At 42.5% G+C, this 19,932-nt stretch overlaps 2 protein-coding genes across 2 annotated transcripts; one reads left to right on the top strand and one right to left on the bottom strand.

The window, feature by feature from the left end:
* Positions 1-544: 544 nt before the first annotated feature.
* Positions 545-10,498, bottom strand: LOC128310609 (homeobox protein rough). Its single transcript, XM_053047297.1, has 3 exons — positions 9,790-10,498; positions 882-1,116; positions 545-803 (listed from the first exon to the last, which is right to left on the bottom strand). The coding sequence occupies exons 1-3, from the start codon at positions 10,496-10,498 to the stop codon at positions 545-547; spliced, it is 1,203 nt and encodes a 400-aa protein (XP_052903257.1).
* Positions 10,499-11,544: 1,046 nt separating this feature from the next.
* On the top strand, positions 11,545-19,896 carry LOC128299768 (mitogen-activated protein kinase kinase kinase 4). The gene is made up of 8 exons (XM_053035840.1): positions 11,545-11,847; positions 13,407-13,595; positions 14,643-16,178; positions 16,243-18,472; positions 18,545-18,833; positions 18,924-19,030; positions 19,115-19,294; positions 19,382-19,896. Exons 1-8 carry the CDS (start codon positions 11,750-11,752, stop codon positions 19,460-19,462), a joined length of 4,710 nt encoding a protein of 1,569 aa, XP_052891800.1. The 5' UTR covers positions 11,545-11,749; the 3' UTR covers positions 19,463-19,896.
* Positions 19,897-19,932: the final 36 nt, after the last annotated feature.

Raw genomic sequence — 19,932 nt, 5'->3', positions numbered from 1 at the left:
TTATCCAGCAACTTGGGCATCTAAAGTTCACATGCTTCCAATGCTGCTTGCCGCGATTGTGCGGATCCGGCAGGAGGTAGGTGCGTGTGTGTTTTCTTTGCGTTAATCCGTACCACACTTCGGCTGGAGGAGGATGGGGTGGATAAAGTTTTCGGTAAGTGTATTTGTTTTTAGTTTACTTCTGTTAGTTCGTGAAATACATTTATTGTCTTTGTGTTTTTACATGATATGTTTATCAATAAAGCGGTTTTCGATCGATAAACAATTTAGACTTTTTTTAGCAAGAAATTAGAGAAGTAAGATATCCGAAAATCAGTGTACATAATTAGTTTGAAACTTTCATTTGCATCAAAATAAGATGAACACACTGCAAAAAAGCATCAAAATGAAACAGTTCAAATCAAATGTTGCTACGTCACTAACAATTAACAAGGACTAGTTATATTCGATCGTGTACGTGGTGTTGTACCAAGGGTTTATTTTGATCAGGATGCACCGCTTGAAATCTGTTACTCGTTTAGTGATGTCCGCTTCTAGTATTGATTTATCTTTTAGATTGCTCCTTGTCACTGTCGCCATCAATGCGAGGACCGTGGTGTTCCTGATATCGCTTAGGTTCCGAATTAGAATGATCCGACCGATGATGCAAAGTGCTGTTCGATGCAAACGTTTGCGCTGTCTGTGGTTGTGGCTGGCTGTGGTGAACAGGGAGCTGGTGATGAGGTTGCTGTTGCGTAGCAATCAATCCTGGGGGATATTGTGTACTAAACGGGGTGAGTAGCCCATTTACGGCGGCAAATGTCCTGAAAGAGGCAGTTAATCGTTTGTTGCGCAAAACTTTACGGAACATAAAGCCCTCGGTGGTGCGTTGTTGGTCTTACCGATATTGCTGATCAATTTGTGCTTTTTCAATACGTTTGTCTTTCGCTCTGCGATTCTGGAACCATATTTTAATTTGTGTTTCGGAAAGCTTCAACACCTCTGCTAGTTCGAACCTTCTGCCTCGGGAAATATACTCGTTTCGATGAAATTCCACCTCGAGTCTTAAGGTTTGTTCGCTGCTAAATGTAGTGCGTTGGCGTCTTGGGCGTCCTTCCTTTTTTCTGCGGCGGGCCACTAGGGGAAGATAAAAGGTCCTTATGTAACTCATGCATATTTCAGACGATTGATCTGGTTAAAGTACATTAGATGTGTGTTGCAAAGGCTTCCATGGTTCCAACAACAAATGAAGTAACACTGTTAGTTATTCAAATGGTTAAAAAGCACTGTGTAAAAAAGTAAAGGGTGTTAACGGTAAGCGTATATAGGCGGCTGCTGGTTGGGCCGGTTTTGCAAATGTATAAAATATAAAATCTTTTTAAGCAATAGCATAAAAGCAATAATGACGTATGCATGATATTACGAACTAAATAATGTCTACAAAATATGTTGTCTCGAACACATAATACGCTGCTCTGTTTAATGAATCTTTTGAGAAGAATCATTCATATAAATCTTTGTTGAGGAATCTCTCTAAACAGGACTCTTCTCTCAAAAGGCACATCAATCTTCGGAGAATAGTGCATCCTCATAGATGGATGATATTTTCCGAGAACATAATTTTAGAATTATTTTTATTGTTCTCTTCGTTTGGAAATAAGAGTTTTTATAAAGATAAAGATGAAAGTACTGCTAACATGCGAGTGCGTTGCGATCCTAATTTAGTTTGTAATTCGTCACTTTGTGTTTCCCTTGGCGGCAATCGTTAACCTTAACTGATGATCGTTAATTTAATCTTTGTAATTTTAAAGAGAAGATAAGTTTCTTCTAATTCAGCTTTCAATCCAGATTTTAGAGTTCTGGCTCTTATAGAATTGGCTTAACTATAGAGCTGTATAACTTTTTTGACACGCTCCTTATCAATCTTATCAGGCATAGAATGATGACAAGTTGCAAACATTTGCTTGCAAACGGGCGCATTGTTCTTCAACTATTTAAGTTCTTATTGTCAGGATGCAAGAATGATGAATTTCAATTGGTCATCCTACGATATAGCTGAATATAGCACATTGTCCTTCGTATGAAATTTTTTGGTCCAGGCGGTATTTCCGGAAGACCCGTTGTGATCATATCTCAAACCTTCAGAAGGTCTGAAGCTCCTTTTTATTGTTCGTTCAACTTCAAAGAATCTCTTGTCTGTCATGGGTGTCCTTGCCATTTACTCGGTTGACTTGACGTATGACGTCGGGTACGACGTTCGATTGTCTGAGTTAAGGGTGTCTCGAACTACCGTGCGTAGGGATGGTTAGGCAAATACCGACCACTCTATTTCACCACATTATTCAACTGGTCAACCCACCAATCTACGAAGCCTGGGAAGTAGCTATTCACTACAGATGTCGATGCTCTGGGCGACTCGGTAGTTGATCTGCTACGTCTTCGGAACGGTTATCCGCGAGGGTTACATTAAAACAGCAGTTTTCTTTCATGTTTTAAGCAAAATCTCGATTGACACATTCATATATCAAAGTTTATCTTGTTTACATACTTCTTCAACGTCACCCTGGTCTCGAAAGTGAAGACTCTCATTAGTCCTTAGCTTAGCCTTAAACCCAAATTTGATGGGGCAGAACTACGCATCTGTGTGAAACGTAAGCGAAACGTAAGCTGTACCCGACGCAGCCGAAAAGTGTTACGGAAGAACGTTCCATTCTGAGTATGTTCTGTCGTGTCGTGTCGTTCCGAACACCTGTCGCGACGAACGAAGCGAAGACTATATAAAACATATATCCGGTACTCACATACGCATTTGAGACTTGGACTTTGTTGGGCTCTGCAGGAAGATGCTTAGAAGGATTTTTGGCCCCGTGTAGGAGGGCAATGGAGGAGTCGCTATAATGACGAGCTCTACGATCTGTACAACGAACTTACAACGGATTAGACTCCGGTCACGTCATGAGAATGACACCAGATAACCCAGTCCGTGCAGTGCTTTAAGGTCGTCCACATGGACAGAGGAGACGTGGTAGGCCCAAATACAGATGGAGGGAGTGATGGTGTTGATGCGTCTGCCAGAAAGGCCAGAATAATTGTTTTTCTGATGGCGGCCTGGTTCCTGCAGCAGGCCAAGACCACGAAGCGGTTATAGCGCCTGATACGCAGGATAAGGATAGGTTTTTTCGTGTCGCATCGACACCGCTAGAATCACTAGGACAAGCCTGTTACTGTATGACTTTTATGACCCGTGTCATTAAAGTGTAAGTGGATACATTGTATCCTTTAAAAATGAATGCATTAATAGAATGGATATGAATAGTACGCATGTGTACTTTTGGATCATTCAAATTTAGGTGATTTCATTACAACATCGTGCCATAGACGTTGGAATATCAAGCATATCAAGGGGCGACCGGTGGTGTATTGGAAGCGGCGTCTGTCTTAACACGACAGGACCGGTTAAAAATCTCATCTGGATCAACCCTCCGTAGCAAGGACTGACTATCCTTCTACGTGGTAAAATTAAGTCTAGTATGCCCAGAAATGGCTGGCATATGACCTAGAAGGTCGTTACGACAAGAAGAGAGAGAGAGAGAGAGAGAGAGAGAGAGAGAGAGAGAGAGAAAGAGAAAAAAAGAGAGAGAGTGATATCATGTAGCCTGTAGAAAATGTTATGTAAAAAGGACTACTGATCATTATAAAATTATTTTCGTGTGCAAACCATTAAGAAGAAAGGTTTAATTCTTTCTAACAATAGACACTGGATATCTTTCTTTAATAATAGAACTTGCAACATTTGACGGTACGAATCGAAAAATAATCTGCAGAACAGAAGCGATTCGAAAAAAAGGTGTAGCTATGGTACGTTTTCATTGTGAACCGTGGAAATTGTTTCTAGAAGCAAGTTTAAGCTTTGGTGCATAATTTCACATCCACTCATTCATTCATTGCATATCCTGACCAAACCATTCTTCCTCCACCTAAAATCGCCCGTCTTCATACCGTCTCTACCTAATCGGAATGACTATTATGATTGTAATGATGATGAAGATGAAGACGATGAAGATAATGTTGCGATGAATTCAGCTGAAACCCACCCCCTGTAGGAGAAAGGAAGCATTCGAGCAAATATTTCATCTATACACGGTACGACACTCTTTTCAGATGTTCTGTTTTCACCATCCGACCAAACCCCCGGGTTTGCCATCCTTTTACAATATTATTATTTTCGTGCTCGTTTCTGCCACCAAGGCGATTATCAAAACGATCGTGGGAGAATCGTAATGATGGTGAAATATGAATTTTATTTGTATTGTGTTTGGGCGCCGAGCATCGGGTTTTCTCTCATCCGGTAAAATCGGCGGACCCGGTTTGAGACGGATATTGCCGGACTTTTCCTCGATGTGCCCGTTGATTGGACCGTCTTCCAAGAGTTTGTTGTTGGGCTGTAACGGTACCAACGGTGCTGAAATCTTGTGCTTAATGAAAGTGAATTCAAGTGGAAAGATATTAGTCTTGGGGCCGAAGGAAGATGAAGATCATGATTCGAGATAATCTAGGAGTCAATCTTTATGACTGCTTGTTTTTGTAAGGACGAGGCTGTGGTAAACGATGATGCATACGGCTACTTGGTTTGGAGGTTAATCAAGTAGTCGATAATAATGGAACCAGCTTGTTAATTTCACTTGTTTATACTTTAGAGTTCACATTGCACGGGGCATATAGAGTGTAGTAATCCATTGTGATAAAGATATCTGATTCGCTTACCTGAAACATCTTCCAGCATGTAAGTTTACTTAATTAACTGGTTAATCATTATTTCCGTTAATTATTTTCTTATAGAACTAAATTTTGAATAAACCCGATTTTGATAAAACGGCATGAAGTAGTCATGCCAAAAATTAATAATATTCTTGCATAATGCTGTTATCCGCGAATGGATGCTATTTGTCTTTTGGTAAATATTAATTACTATTTGTGTAAATATAACCGATCAGAATAATTGTATGTTCACGATACTGTTAAAATATCGAACAGTTTAAATTTTACTCATACCACTAATGTTGGGTAATTCAGATTCAGATTCATGAATCAGAATGAATCTTTGAACTGAATAAATGAATTTGAATCTCTATTCCAAAGATTCATGAATCCTCACAGATTTATGAATCTCTCCGGAAACATAACTTTGAATTGTTTGTTTTATCATATTTGCGTCCAAAACCAAAAGTTTATACAGATAAAGATGTTATTAGCACTGCTAGCATTTTTAAAACTATTTTTTTTAAACCAATCGAGCTGATTTTTATTGTAGTGATCGTTACTTTGCGTTGCCCTTCGTATTGTTTTGTTTGCTTTTGTTTGTTTTTGTCTACTCGGGTTGGAATTCTGAACAAGACTGACTTTATTATAGTACATATGCCGTATTTATAGGCATACAAGACATTGAACAATTCCAACAGTCCCTATAGCCTGTAAATGTGGCCTGAGCCATTTTTGGTCGTTGTTTTAGTGGTCGTAGACTAGCGATGTGCGCGCTGAGTAAGAGTGAGTGAGTGAGTTGAAACCTTCGAGAGAGTGAATGAGAGTTAGTTCAATCCAAAAGAAGTGATAAAATCGTTTTACTCACTACTGAATGAGTTTCTAGTCGGCACAGAGAGTGAGAGTGAGTATAAACGCAAAAGAGTAGTAAAAACATTAATTTAGTGTAGTACTTTTTAATGAATCTCAAAAGAGTGAGTAAAGGTTTCCAATCTTTAAACCCACTCTTTGACTCTGATTCAAATCGCTGAAAAGAGTGTTTATTCTCATCTCTATTGTAGACCAAGGAGCATCTATCGATCCTTGAGTAATTGAGGATTCATGAATCTTTTGCGAGTCGTCTCCTGATTTGAATAATTCTTCATTAAAGATTCACATGAATAACTATTCGCAAAAGATTCATTAAGCTCAACACTACATACCACCCATTGTTTTTTGCCTATTTGGGCGATGAAGGACACAGTTCATTGTAATTTCAATCGTTTTGCAATTTTCATACATTTGTTTCAATTTCCACAAACCAAAAAATTTCCGCATCCTGATCGAATATGTTGCCTTTTAATCCGGCGCTTAGTCGTCTATGACGATATTCCCATATGTCTGTACCCCGGAGTGTTTTCCAATCCGTTTGCATCATCAAATCAGTACACATTTCAGTGAAAAAAAAGCATACGCCCGTACTTAACTCGACATAGGACGGAGATGTACGGGTGCGACCAAAGGCAATAGAAAAACAAGGCAATAACAATCATTGCTTGTTCCAATTCATGTTAAGGAAAGCGTAAAAATTATCATCTGTTGTTCGTGGACTGTTTTTCACACTGTCCACATCTTCCCTGCCGGTGAGCCATAGTCAGTCACACGAGCCTAAAGAGCGGAAATATGATGATAATTCCTGCAATCATGGAAACCACCGATGCCAAACAGCGATGGAATGGTTTAGTTCTGACGTGCTTCCCCAACCGCTGGTTGGTGGAAAAGCAATCCGGCTTTTCAGGGACGGAAAGAAAACTCTGGCTCTGCATCGCAAGTAGCAGGGAGAACCAAGGCGAAAAAACAAACCCTCACCCCGGGTGCTGCTGGCACGACGAGTGCATTTGTGGAAAGGGCTCTCGGATGCTTATTGTCCACCGGAAACGATGCGGAAACGTACTTTTGCCAAACAACAAGCGCTTTTCCCGATCGGTTCTTCGGTCGTCGTCGTCCTGTCTGCGGCTCGTGCGTGTGTTGATATCACATTCACTCGGTGGCGGGAAAACGAGATAATCTTTTCACGAAAGCCGCACGATGGCCCCAATCGGGTTGAGAGGAGGGTGAGTGGGGAGGGTGTGAAAACTAACATTTTTCCTCATCTTGTGCTTGCTGTGTTTGTTCGTGTAAGGCCTTACCTTTGTCCATTGTTTCGTTGTCGCGTCCTGTCGAGGCGTCAAAGCGGAAAAAAGTCCATTTTATGTGATTTCCCACCCCCTGAATGTGTGGAAGAAATCACCGTGGACAAGGAAGGTAGCTTACACGGTGTCACTGTATCAGGGGTGTCTAGTCGGGGGCCGGTTTTAAGCACCGCAAAGTGATCTTATTTTTTCGCTCAAGTGTGAATGCTGGGCTTCCTCTCCTGGGCGAAACGTTTATAGGGGAATTGTGTTTTTATCGTGTAATACGCAGCAGGGGCAGTTAATTGTGCACAGAGATAAGTGTTTTATCGCAATTTTCGATAAATGTAACCCAATATAATTTTATGAGAAATTGGAAGAAAAAAAGGTTTGAAAGTTAAATATGATGTGGCATCTGATGATATAATTAGGATTTAAATGTATCCGCTACCATCATTAGTGTTTATTAATGTTTATTAATTCATTCGTCCACCGAGAACGGTTTAACGAGGATCATTGTTTAGAATTACAATAAACGCAAAGAATTTTTAAATTGGTACATGGACATCGTAAAATCGAACTGATACGAACATTGATTGAATCGTCTAATCATGGCTTTAAGTGGCGCGTTAGTACCGTATACTGTGTTAGCGCGAGTTTCGTGCAACATTTGTCGATATCTAGATACCGATCGCGGAACAGCAAACGGAATCCTACTTACTAGCGAGGGATGTTTTGTATAGATTTTGTTTATGAATTTTAAAATCTGTACTTAACAGATGCATTAAAAAGGAGCGGCCCGGTAGCATGATGGTAGAGGAACCGGTCCGTCACACGAACGGAACGGACCAAAATCTCATCCGGACCAATCCGCCGTAGCAAGGACTGACTATCCGGCTACGTGGTAAAAAAAGCCAGGCCGTTCTAACGAAAAAAAAAACGTGATATTTGCTCGCATTGGCGTACGATCGAATATTTAGAGCATTTCAGGGCGGATTTATTTGTTGGTTTGAAATGATTTCTAATTTTTTTGAAATTATGATACAAATTATATATAAACCCAGAATAGCTCGCTAACAACTGCTGCAACATGTCTGATATGTCTAATGATTCAATACTTTAAGTTAAACATGGTAGAATTATTCTTATCAACTGCATTTCATGTAGAGTCTGAATGTAAGATGCAACGAATAGCGTAACTTGAAAGTGAAATAAAGATAATTTTTACACATGATGCAATGACCATTTAAATTTGTTGCTGGTGGAAATCAATTTCCTTCGTCACATATTTCCGATACTCGAATTTTAGTTCCTGCTGCTTGTACTTTCCCCCACATCCCAGACGGATAGCATTGCATCTCAAACGGAACAACCCTAAAGCTATTGTATTTAACGACCACCTACCATCGGACGTGCGCCTTTGGTGCGAATTGCGGTAAAATCAGTTTGGGGTAATTTGAGAAGGGTTCTGCACCTCGAGACAAGTACGCTTACGCTCCTGAGACAGCACAGCACGGCTAATAATCGGTGCGTCCGGCAAGCGTATCATCGATGCAACGGATGTCTTCCAACGGTACAGAAGGAATGCCACCGGCCGGACATGTAAGGTTTCTTTCCTTTCTGCACACTGCACGATTCTTGCCCATGTAGTGTTTGTTTTGTTCCATGAGAATCCGCATGCCAAGGCTCATTGACTTTTGCGGCTCAGAAACAAAAAAGTTCATCACCTTTGCTGAATGTGTGGCGGGCGGCTCAAAACAAAATCACGAACATGGCAAGGATCTACTGCACTCGGAACAAACGCTACCGTCCGAAGACACCGAACCGAAACGGGGTCGCCCAGTCCGTTTTGTGTAATCTTTTAATAAGCCATAAAAATTACGGTACCTTGTGGAAAATCGTCAGCGAATCTTCCTAAGTCTTCGGTTTAAAAAGTTGTCTCGTTTGATAAACGAAAACGGAAACCATATGGTTCCAGTAGCGTCCGGATGAGGAGCAACGGTCAGTGATGGCGAGGGTAATACAAAGGAAGTAAATTCGCAATGCTACTTGGATTGATTTCTTGTTTACGGTAGACCCCATTAACCGATCCAGCATATTGAATGGTATGAGTAATTTGTTTCCAATTACAGGAGTCTGTAATATCATTTGGTTATTAAACTTTAAATTTTTTTGTATAATTCCTTCGAGCCCCTATGCATGAGGTATTAAAAAGCGCCAAGTATGAGGACCAAATAGTAGGGTTGATAGTTTATTTTTAAATTGTTAGGTGATGAAACTATTAACGAAAAATGCTTATATCTTGCACGATAATCTGTGTAAAGTTAAAGCATATTTCGCGTGTGTAAAAATTCCTACTAATCTTTGAGATTGATGGGACCTGATAAACAAATATGTCACTTATAGGTTATAAATCTTGTATATATCTTTTGAGACAAAAAGCTCCGATAAAAGTGAGAAAGTAATGTAAGTGGTCATTGATTTGGATATATTTTCGTTTTGATGAGAGTATTAATGAGAAAACCCTATGAATAAAAAAATCGTTATCGAACTATTCCTGAAGGAGGAACAGGAGTGGCATACATAAACTTGTCAATCTTTTGAAACCCTGTAGTAATTATTTTTTCATCAAAAATACACTTTTGTTCGTGTTAAGGAAATGGCCTATGTCACAAAAGAACCCGATGGATTAGCTTCTTAATTTTAAGCTAAATAGACAAACAATCATCTTGTCTTGTTGATTACCCCGAATAAAGTTAGTTTTAAATATGAAACTCGTCTTAGGACTGCGTTTAGTAAGTACAATATAAAATATTAGTTTTTCGGAGGATTCTATATCGCGACATGTAACTTATTATGTTATGTTTAGAAAAAAAAAGCGTAACTACCTCGGTTTACTTACAAAATGCAGATAACCCCGCCGGCAGTTGCGTTCCGTCATGTGCAATTCCAAAAAACGGTCGGAACGAAGACCCTCCATAACCACCCGTATGTGGAAAGAACGTCGAAACGGATACACCGGGTTGGCGCTGTGACACACCGGTTAAGGAGATGTTGCCCTGTTGGGGCAGATGCTGCGCGGGTCCCGGTAAAATGGAGGGCTGTGTTGTTACGGCCAACAATCCATAATTTTCTCCACCTGTCCTGGGGTGTGAATAACCTGGTGAAGGTCCGTACTGGTGTGGACCGGCCGTATGTCGGTCGGACAGTGGCCGAAGTGACGCAAAGCTGGGATCCTGGGAAGAATCTTCCTCAATATCGACCGCCAGAGACGATCGTGGACTGGTGGAGTTGATGGAACTGTTCACTGACACGGATTTTTGCGAATCACTAGAATGGTGGGTTTCGATAAGTGCACATGCATCACTAGCCTTTGTTAAAATATCGTTTGGGTCGCTGCGTATGATGGCCGGCCGTATTTCTTCACTACAATTAGCATCTTTGGTACGATTATCCCGCTCGAGATGACCGTAAAGCCGCTCGAAGAACTTTCTCGGCGAGAGCGGTCTGTTGTTTAACGGTGGATCGGTTATTGTCGCGGTTGAACATGGCACTGTTTCACTGTACGGAATGTGAAGCTCGGAAGCAATGGGACCACTATTCGCAAGCATATCAGCACGATCAGTTTGCACACGGCACAAAAAGCACGCCGAATATCGTCGATCCACCCACGGGGAAGGTTATTTTCACTATGCGAATCGGATCGTTTGGATGGAAGAATTTATGCTGCTCGGTTTATGCTCGCTACCACAAGCATCAATGGCGAACGGCTGCCGCAGAGTAGCATAATGACGAGAGTGCACCGTGCCGGTTGCAGGATGTAGACACCTGACCTACGAAGGAATGTAACAAATAATGGAGTAAACAATTGATCCCATTGGCAGACGTGCTGGCCAATCACAGAAGGTGGCGAACAAGCATGAGTGTAACACAGGCAACATAGCAACGGTTCGATGCGCATGTGCCTAGAATAACACCATATTTTATCAATCAGAAAATGTGCTGTTGTTATTATAAAAATTGATTTACTGATAGAAAGTTTGCAGATTTATCATGGAATGGCGTACCGCTGGGGTCATTGAATGATGAACCATATCATGTACAATGTTTAGTTTTTGAAAAGAAGTATTTTTTGAATTTCTGTCAGTTCCATGCTGTCAGTTTGCTAGGACCACCCTGTGGTAAGAATGTTTGAATTTGAACTACAAGTTTAATTCTTTAATACTTACTAAATACTCCTTTTTGGCTATATCTTGCCTTATAATCTTGTTCAGTTTATAATTGTGATGTACTCATTATCAGCTTCTTCGATGATTTTCGCATTGACTGGCGATTTACAATGATATGACTGATGCACAAAAGCGCGCTATAAATTTGTTTATCCTACAACCAGACAATCCTTCTTTTGTTAGTTGGTGTTAGAAGTAGTCCCAGATCAAACTCGAACCACCTAACAATGTTTTGAACTTTATTTTAAATTAGTTTTTTATCGCTTTCACCAATGCTGGCAGTATTTGACAGACGAACATTTTGACAGCCGCAATCAGATTGTTGTTTTGATGTCATAATAGACGCAACAGCTGGAAAGTGGTCGTGCAAGCAAATGCAGTTTTTCCGTGTTCCTCAGTCGGTTTTAAGATAAACGAAAAAAAAAAAATCTTGTGCGTGTTTATGGCAGTGGGATGTGCAGTAGTAGTCTAGTGATCTGTAGCCGGTGAATTCAGTTAATCCACGGTACAATGGTTGTGAAACCGCAACCGCGAAAGAACGCGTTTGTTAGATGAGAAAAGTGTTATTACCCGCTGGGGGAAAGGGTCACCAATCGTGTCATCAGCATTGGCTCAGGAATCCAGACCGGACGAATGATGGCAGACGCAGACTGGAAACTCCGGGTCGGAATAGACATTGACTTCAGCACCGACGAAGATGAGGATAGTGATAGTGCTGAAACGATCTGCAGGTGAGGTCGCGTACTTGAAGGTAGCGTATGTCTACGCAACATACGGAACGGAACGGAAGACACCATACGGTAGGCCGAAGAGTTACAGTGCGGTTTGAAGATATTTGTTAAACAAACAAACCAAATACCGAATAAATGCTTTGCGTGGAGCAGTGCGAGGGTTAAAATCGTTGCATATACAATTTCACTACAGTATGTACGTCGTTCCAGCAGTACGAGTGTTGTTACCGGAAAACGGCCCTTACCCTTGGCCCTCTCCTCGATTTGTGCTAGTGGAAAATTGCATGATGAAACTGCAATGCGATCACAAAACAGCTTAGCGTGATCATACCCCACCGACAGGTTCAGGTTGTGGATAGTTGCACTGTGTTGCTGTTGAAATTCTTCAAAAACAGCTCGTCAGCTCATTTCAATTCGTTCAGCCGGTTGAAATGTGGCTTCTGCTGTCGCTTGGCGTTTATTTACCTTCTCAATTAGCGATGGATTGGATTGACTTTGTGCCATCGTCACCGTGTCGTCTACAGTAGAACAAACCACATTGTAGGGTGTGTATCGCTTCGCTTTCATTAAAACCCAATTAATATCAGCAGACCCACCTTGTCGTTCCGACCTTATCCGGCCTGGGAAAAGGTCAGTGACAATATTCATCTAATCGCGACCGCGTTCGTGAGTTATGCGGCGCATGTATCAGCAATCCACTTCAGATATTCGCTAGATCGCGTAGCAAGCAATCAATCGCAGTTCCTGGGACGATTCGCAGTGGTTGTATGTGGAGGGAGGGAAGTGAACCTGAAGTGTGTGTTGGGAGAAATGGACGTTTCATATCGTGTTGTATAATTAACGATAAGCGATCAGGATGGGTAACTGCGGGAAGTAATACAGTGTCGCGAACGGCATGATATATCTCTGATAGCGATTAACGCGTGAATGGGACACGTGTCGCTGTGGTAACGCATCGCCTTGCGGGTGTATGTGTTCGCGCTGTTTCTGCGATACGCAACGTGCGGGATCCTCTTACTGCCCGACCGACTTGTACTTACAGTATCACGTCAGCTATTCGCAAAAGTGTAGTATTTTATGCTCGATCGTGAGCAGAAGTGGAAAATTTATGTTTTTTTCTTCCATTCTACTATTTTTCAACTCGTAATGAAGTAATAGTAAGCGTGCGAATGGTTGGTTAAAAATTGGCGCACAGTCGTTTCCATTCGATGACAGTGTACAAAAGATCGTGTACGCACACAGGAAAAAAAGAACTCGTAAGGAAGCAAAAGAAAACCCTTTACATAGACCGGTGGTGTGCCCGGTGGGCAGCACTCATCGTGCTTTGGATGATAAGATAAGAATTGTCTTGATTTGGTGTCGACTAGACGATCCAACACCTCCTCTTGAAGTATTGGAGTGATATGAGATTTAGTTCGGTTTTGTACCTCACTGTCACCGGGCCTAGTTGAGTTTTTAGACAAAAAAGTAAAGTGAAAAAAATCATTTCAATACAATACACTTGGAAGCTACTTTTTAGGGTCGTTGCTTTTATGTGCTCAACATCTTTTCCATTGCAGCAATACTGACGGTGCCGCACGGCAGTTCCGCAGCGGAGAATTTACCGATTCTACCGAGTCACAGGAGCTGGAGGAAGCGTTACACGCGTCGTCCATCGACGAAGTGCTGAATCAGTGGGCCGATCAGTATGGGAGTACACCCCCACGGACACGCATAAAGAACAAAAATCGAAGCAGCAAGCAAAGAATGTGAGTTTTACATTTACTAGTTTGTACAGTAGGAACGGAATGTACTTACCAAATCAGTACCAGTTAAATTTTACGCGCACAACGGACAAAAGTGTGGGTTACCGAATCGATTGCGCGGCCCAGGCAGGTTACACATGTAGCACGAACACATACTGAATGGAACGAGCAGATCGGAAAGGGATTTGAATTGCATTTTATAGTAGTGATTAGATAAAAATGGCAAGCTTTTGATACGGACAATATTTTGTTTCAAAATAGCTCGTTGCTCTTTTGTTGTGTGTTTGATTTTACCAAGCGACTGCTTTTACGTGACAGAGTGTGGAGATGCATCGCAGTTTTATATTCCTGTGTCGTGGTTGTAGCACCACTACCTCAAGAGGTCTAGACTTGCATTTCTAATGTTTTTCTATTTTTTTCCCGGTACTGGACAGTTAATCCTGCGTACGCGTCTTGCGTAGTGTTATATTAGACACAATATCAAGATCCTTTTCAATTCCAATCGTTCTGTTTTTAATACATAGTGTTCCAAAGTTTTCTGTCTATCGTATGTATACGTAATTAATTGTTTCAATACGTTGACAGTTTATTGCGTGCTTTTGTACAATTCTAAGCCGTTCAAACATAGTTTTAAAAACATTATCCGGAAATGAAACAAATTTTAGGCGGCGATCTTTTTAGGAGAGATCTTTTGGAGTGAGTTCAGAATGAGAAAATGCATTTACTCTACAACATACGATTACAACAGCTGAGGAAAACTGAGGATGTATCGGATGACTTCTGCTACTACTGAAGTTTCACCTCATCTAAAATCACCTAAAATTATAATCATTCCAATAATAGTGTCTAGTTAATAGCATTATACAACAAACTCGGTGATTCATAACTATTCATATTGTCGTTGCTGTTTGTTATTTAAACACGTTATCAGATATGATCCGCGATTAGAACTCGTTTGTCGCTTTTAACAATCAGAAGTAGAACATTACCATCTACGAGTGAGTACAAAAATTGAGCTAATAATTGCGTTTATTTCCAAATATCCAACAGGGAAGGAACGGTGAAAATGCGTACGGGAGGCCGATTGGCCAGACCGCGTACAGATCGACGGAACACGGTTGATTGCGCACTCTTGAATCAAATGATCATGGAACCGGCGAACAGTGAGGAGAAAGTTCGCAGCGATAAACGTACCACACAGCTGCTACGCGAATCCGAACGGGACATTAAAATGTCAGCCACTGTGACCGCGTTGCCAATGCGTTCATCTGCCAACTATGGCTCTCAGCTGCCATCTGCAGCAGTTGTACCAGAAGAGCGCGCCGAAAGTCTGCCCCTTACGATGCCGGCCAGTCTTGCAGCTACGGCAACCACAAATGGCGCAGCGTCTGCAGCACCACCGACCCTGATTGAGTCGTGCAATCGGTTCATGAGCGTAACATCTCGTCCGGTCGGGTGTCGCATATCCGCCCCACCAGCAGCGTATCGTGATATCATCTTTACTAATCAATCGGCCATGTTCGAGGGTGCTGGAACACGGACGTCGGAGATTGTGATTCCTCAGAACAGAATAAATTTTCATGCCACCTTTTCCGATTTGATTAAGCTGGGCAGTGTGGATAAGGAGCGGGCCGCCCGATCGGGCATTCTATCCAATGAGGAGAGACTCTGGCAGACGCATGTTAACGATCTGATTTGGCTTGAGCTGCAAGCATGGCATGCGGATCGTTCGATCGAGCAGCAGGATCGTTTGCTGTGTCAGGCCCGCCAGGAGATCGGTGATCTGTTGGATGAAATAATGTGCTTCCGATTTCAACGCAAGCCATCCACCGTGCGGCGGGCGGGTAGCGAAGTCAGCACTACAACAGACAGTGGTATCGAGACGGCCACAACGAGCGGCAGCAGTGAAGGAAATAGATTTTGCTTCGGATGTCTATCGATGTACTGCAAGGACTGCCTAGAGGTGCAAACAGCTGCGATGAAGCAGGTTGAAGAATTGCTGTTACGCCTCGAATCGAAAGAGTGCCTGTTTCCGTCGTCACGAGCCATGGGAAATGCGTTTCCTGTGTACCAGAGCGAAGCGTTCGTAAATCGCGTTAAAGCGATGTGTCTGTGGTACAACATGACCCGGCAGCATCGTATGACGTTGCTGATATTGGGGAAATTGCTAGCTAGGTTGCAGGGACCATCTAAGAAAGAATCGTCCATCCAGTGGCCAATTATGGATCAGCACACTGAGGGTTCTTCTTCTTCGTCCGTGCAAGACGAAAGTGGAAGCAGTGCAGACAGTGGTGCTCATTTCACCGGAAACAGTGGGTCATTGACGTCCGGTTCCGGCACAAGCAGCAATTGTTCGAAAAGGGTGCAGTTTGCTGACAACGGATGCTCTGCTGGCGATGGCAGTGCATCCGAGAGTGTGAACAGTGATGAAACGGATTTTTCCGATTTGTCGCTTAAGAGAGAGCGATCTTTTCCGGGAGACACAGAGTACGGACGGTATATGAATAATTTGAACTATTACAACGAACACACCCTATCCGAACTGTCGGCTCAGACGGCATCAAGTATGGGAAATGCCTTGTATCGGTTAGTATCCATCATGTCAGTGAATGAATTTCCCTTTTAATGCATGTTCTTTTCTATCTTTTAGAAAATACATCGAAAATGTTTTGAAGTGTCGTGGTTTGGGAAAATCGCTAACGTTCCTGCATCGTTTACACAACGTGGTTTTGCGGAAGGCACAGTTGACACTGGAAAAACCAGGCCGACAGAAGGAAGATGACTTTCTGTTCGATGAGGAAGATGTACCGTGTATCGAACCTCCACTCGAACGTGAGCAAGAAATCGAACTTCGACGGTACGGAGCCTGGAGCGAGGAAGCGAAGCAACTGAACCTACCGTCGTATGTGTCTGCTTTTCTGTTCCTTTCGTTAATCCCACTAGAGGTGATACACGAGTTTCTCAAGATGCGCCTAGAAACGCGCCCAAAACAGCCGAATCCACTCAGCCTAGAGCAACACATTAAAGAGCTGAAAGAGGGTCTAACGCTGGCTATGATACATCGGGAACGCTTCCAGAAGCATGTCAATACGGTGTTATCGGACCGCGAGCAGGAACTAGACAAGTACATGCATCAGATGGAGCTGTTTGACGATACAGTACGGAAGATTTTCGAGCTATATCTGGAGCTGTGTGAGCAGTGGATACTGGACACTGTTCCAGAAGGACACCAGAAAGCCGCACTGGACGAAGAGTGGCGGTTTACGAAACTCATCAGTCCAATGATACCACGGCAGCATGGACCAGCGGCAAAACGGTTTTGCAGTATCGTTGAGCGTGTGTTGGAACGAACTGGAAGTGAGATGATGCAACAGCTAAAGGAACTGATAGAGAAGAGTCAATTGATTGATACGACGACAGATAAAAAGTGGCAGTTTTTTGCCTTGTGTCGTGAAACGCAGCGCATGTTCACATCGTCTCGGGAGAAAGCGCTGAAAACAATGGCTTTTGCGAAAACGCTGTTCCGCGATCTGGAGCACGTAGACTTCCATCGTGATCATTGCGAAGATGATTCTGAGAACGAAATATTGAACGATGAAGATGATCTGGATTTAGTAGGTGTAGTGTTAAGGAGTGGTAGCATGCGGCGTAGATGTCCTGCAACCAATCATGATAACAACAGCAGTCCTGTCTGTTCGGAGGTCGTGGCCTGTCTGCAAATGTTGAAACGAAACGCCTTACTTCTACGCAATAAGCTATCGGCCGTGATAGAAGAACTGCAACTGTTATGTTCAGACGAAACGTTGGAAGATTTTGACGAAACAGATCGCATCGGTGCACTGACCCGTGTGCGTGAGATATTGCATCAGGGTTATAAGTTTGGGTTCGAGTACCACAAGGATGTGGCCCGATTGTACGAGACAAAATTGAACAACTGTCGAGACGCAGAGTCCGAACTGATGCTGGCCAAAGCGATCATTCAGTTTGCGAAGCTGTGGATGAATTTCGTAATGGAGCGGTGCGAGCGGGGCCGTGGTTTGCGACCCCGTTGGGCGAACCAAGGATTAGAGTTTCTAATTGCGGCTTGTGATCCCCTGTGTACGAGTCATTTAACCGATACGGAATTTGAGGATTTGAAGCTAAAAATGGATGCTTGCATTTCCCACGTAATTGGAAACATTCGCGAACCGGAACGTATTCGAAAGTCCCCCCGGTCACGTAAATCATCGCCTTCTCCATCGGCGGCAGCAGTTATTGCTGCCGGTACAACCGTAGTCGGGGCCGTAACGACGGGACGGGCTTCGATTCCGATGATCAATCTACCGAGCAAGAGTTTTCACAATCAGCTTAGCTTACGGGAGGATAGTGTGATGCTCCGTGCCACGAGTCCAATCGAAGCGGCCGATATGTTTCGCAAGCAGACCTCTTACGATAGTATGAATGAGGTAAAGATACGCGTTCCATCCACTCCAAATACGGCGTCAATGTTGGGAGGAGAAACGTGCGTGCATGGGACACGTCCGCTAAGGCAACTGCGGATACGTGACGCAGTCAATAAGCTAGACTGTGAGCTGGACGAATGGTTACGTGAGCGAAATCTTATCGGCAATGTAAAGGAAATCAGCTACTACAGCAGAGCACTGAACCGGGCACGAAGTGTAAATTTCAGCTGGCACCGTGGTATAAAGATTGGTCAGGGACGTTTCGGGAAGGTATACACAGCAGTCAACAATTCGACCGGTGAATTGATGGCGATGAAGGAGATTGCTATTCAGCCCGGAGAAACGGCAGCCATACGGAAAGTAGCAGAAGAGTTGAAAATTTTTGAAGGCATCAGCCATCAGCACCTGGTGAAGTATTACGGAGTGGAAGTGCATAGGGTAAGTAGATCCGTTGAACGGTTAAAATTATGTGTGATTGACGAACAAAATTGTAATGTATTGTATTTGTAGGAGGAATTGATTATTTTCATGGAACTTTGCCCAGAGGGTACATTAGAGAGTTTGGTCGAGCTGAACGGAGGTTTGCCAGAAGCGCAAACACGTAGATATACACACCAGCTGCTATCAGCTGTCGCAGAACTACATAGGAACGGAGTAGTACATCGAGATATCAAGACAGCGAACATTTTTCTACACAAGGACGGTAATTACTTGAAGCTGGGAGATTTTGGATCTGCCGTGAAAATCCAGGCACACACCACGATGGCCGGTGAGCTGAAAGGTTACGTTGGAACGCAGGGTAAGTGGAAGAAATAAGCACAATTTGGTACAGAAATGCGTAACAGAAGATGCATTTAATGGGCTTTTTGTAAACTTTTTTTGCTTATAGCATACATGGCTCCGGAAGTATTTACCCGAAACAACACGGAGGGTCATGGAAGAGCTGCGGATATTTGGTCCGTGGGTTGTGTGGTGGTAGAAATGTCCTCAGGCCGAGTAAGTACCATCTACTTTAATAGTGTGGCGATACACACCGAAACTGTACAACGTTTCCATGTGTCCTTTTGTTCTCATTAACAGCGACCCTGGCATCAATTTGATTCCAATTTTCAAATCATGTTCAAAGTGGGTATGGGTGAGTCACCCGAAATCCCGGACAATCTTTCCGAAGAAGGAAAAGATTTCGTCGACATCTGTTTGCAGCATGATCCAAAAGATCGCCAGAAGGCAGATGAACTGTTGCAGCATATGTTTTGTAAGGTAATGTTATGATTGCTGCCAAAAATGTTTGTTTTAACGATTTCATTGAGATGTAAATGATGTTTTTTTTCGTTTTCTATTCTCTAGTTTACGTTCTACGATTCGGATGCAATTGACAAAAACCTACGTGGGACATTCCGGCGTAATTTAAAATCTAGCCCTTCCTAAGTTGCTTGCTTTTCCGACGAAAGAATGTGTCTTGTCTACTTATAAGTTTACTTATTATACAGTACACGAATAAGGTACATATAGCGATTACGATACCGAAAATTCAGAGCAAGATAATGGCCAGTGCTTAATGTCTGTTTGTAGGTGTATGTGACTGGTAGTTATATTGTTTATATAATACTATGAGTATTATGGTTATTATTTTAATCTTTGATTGATAAGCCTCCCACGAACACTGCGCTATGCGTAAATTAGTGTAACATCAGTACTTTTTGATTTTACTCCATTGACAGTACCACCTCCTACTTTATTTCGTTCAACTAGAAATAGTGTTAACTTTATGACTATCAATGATCAAACGTTAGTAGTTAATATGAACGGGTATTTAATGTAAGACACAACGTTTAGCTTTATACAAACCACTTTCAAATACATGTGTTATTATGTATAGCAATTGCATTAAAAACACT

Source organism: Anopheles moucheti, chromosome 2 (genome assembly GCF_943734755.1).
Source record: "Anopheles moucheti chromosome 2, idAnoMoucSN_F20_07, whole genome shotgun sequence".
Taxonomy (NCBI): Eukaryota; Metazoa; Arthropoda; class Insecta; order Diptera; family Culicidae; genus Anopheles; species Anopheles moucheti.
Note: the sequence above shows the minus strand (reverse complement) of the source record. Positions and strands in the feature narration are given on the sequence as shown.

What these genes read in the sequence shown, in the direction of transcription:
- LOC128299768 (XM_053035840.1), top strand. Translation starts at nt 11,750, where the DNA reads ATGATGGCAGACGCAGACTGGAAACTCCGGGTCGGAATAGACATTGAC. An exon ending in AGGTTACGTTGGAACGCAGG is followed by an intron (nt 18,834 to 18,923) that starts GTAAGTGGAAGA and finishes TTTTGCTTATAG; the next exon opens with CATACATGGCTCCGGAAGTA. An exon ending in TAGAAATGTCCTCAGGCCGA is followed by an intron (nt 19,031 to 19,114) that starts GTAAGTACCATC and finishes TCTCATTAACAG; the next exon opens with CGACCCTGGCATCAATTTGA.
- LOC128310609 (XM_053047297.1), bottom strand. Translation starts at nt 10,498, where the DNA reads ATGCTTGCGAATAGTGGTCCCATTGCTTCCGAGCTTCACATTCCGTAC. An exon ending in GGCGGGGTTATCTGCATTTT is followed by an intron (nt 1,117 to 9,789) that starts GTAAGTAAACCG and finishes ATCTTCCCCTAG; the next exon opens with TGGCCCGCCGCAGAAAAAAG. An exon ending in CAAATTGATCAGCAATATCG is followed by an intron (nt 804 to 881) that starts GTAAGACCAACA and finishes TGCCTCTTTCAG; the next exon opens with GACATTTGCCGCCGTAAATG.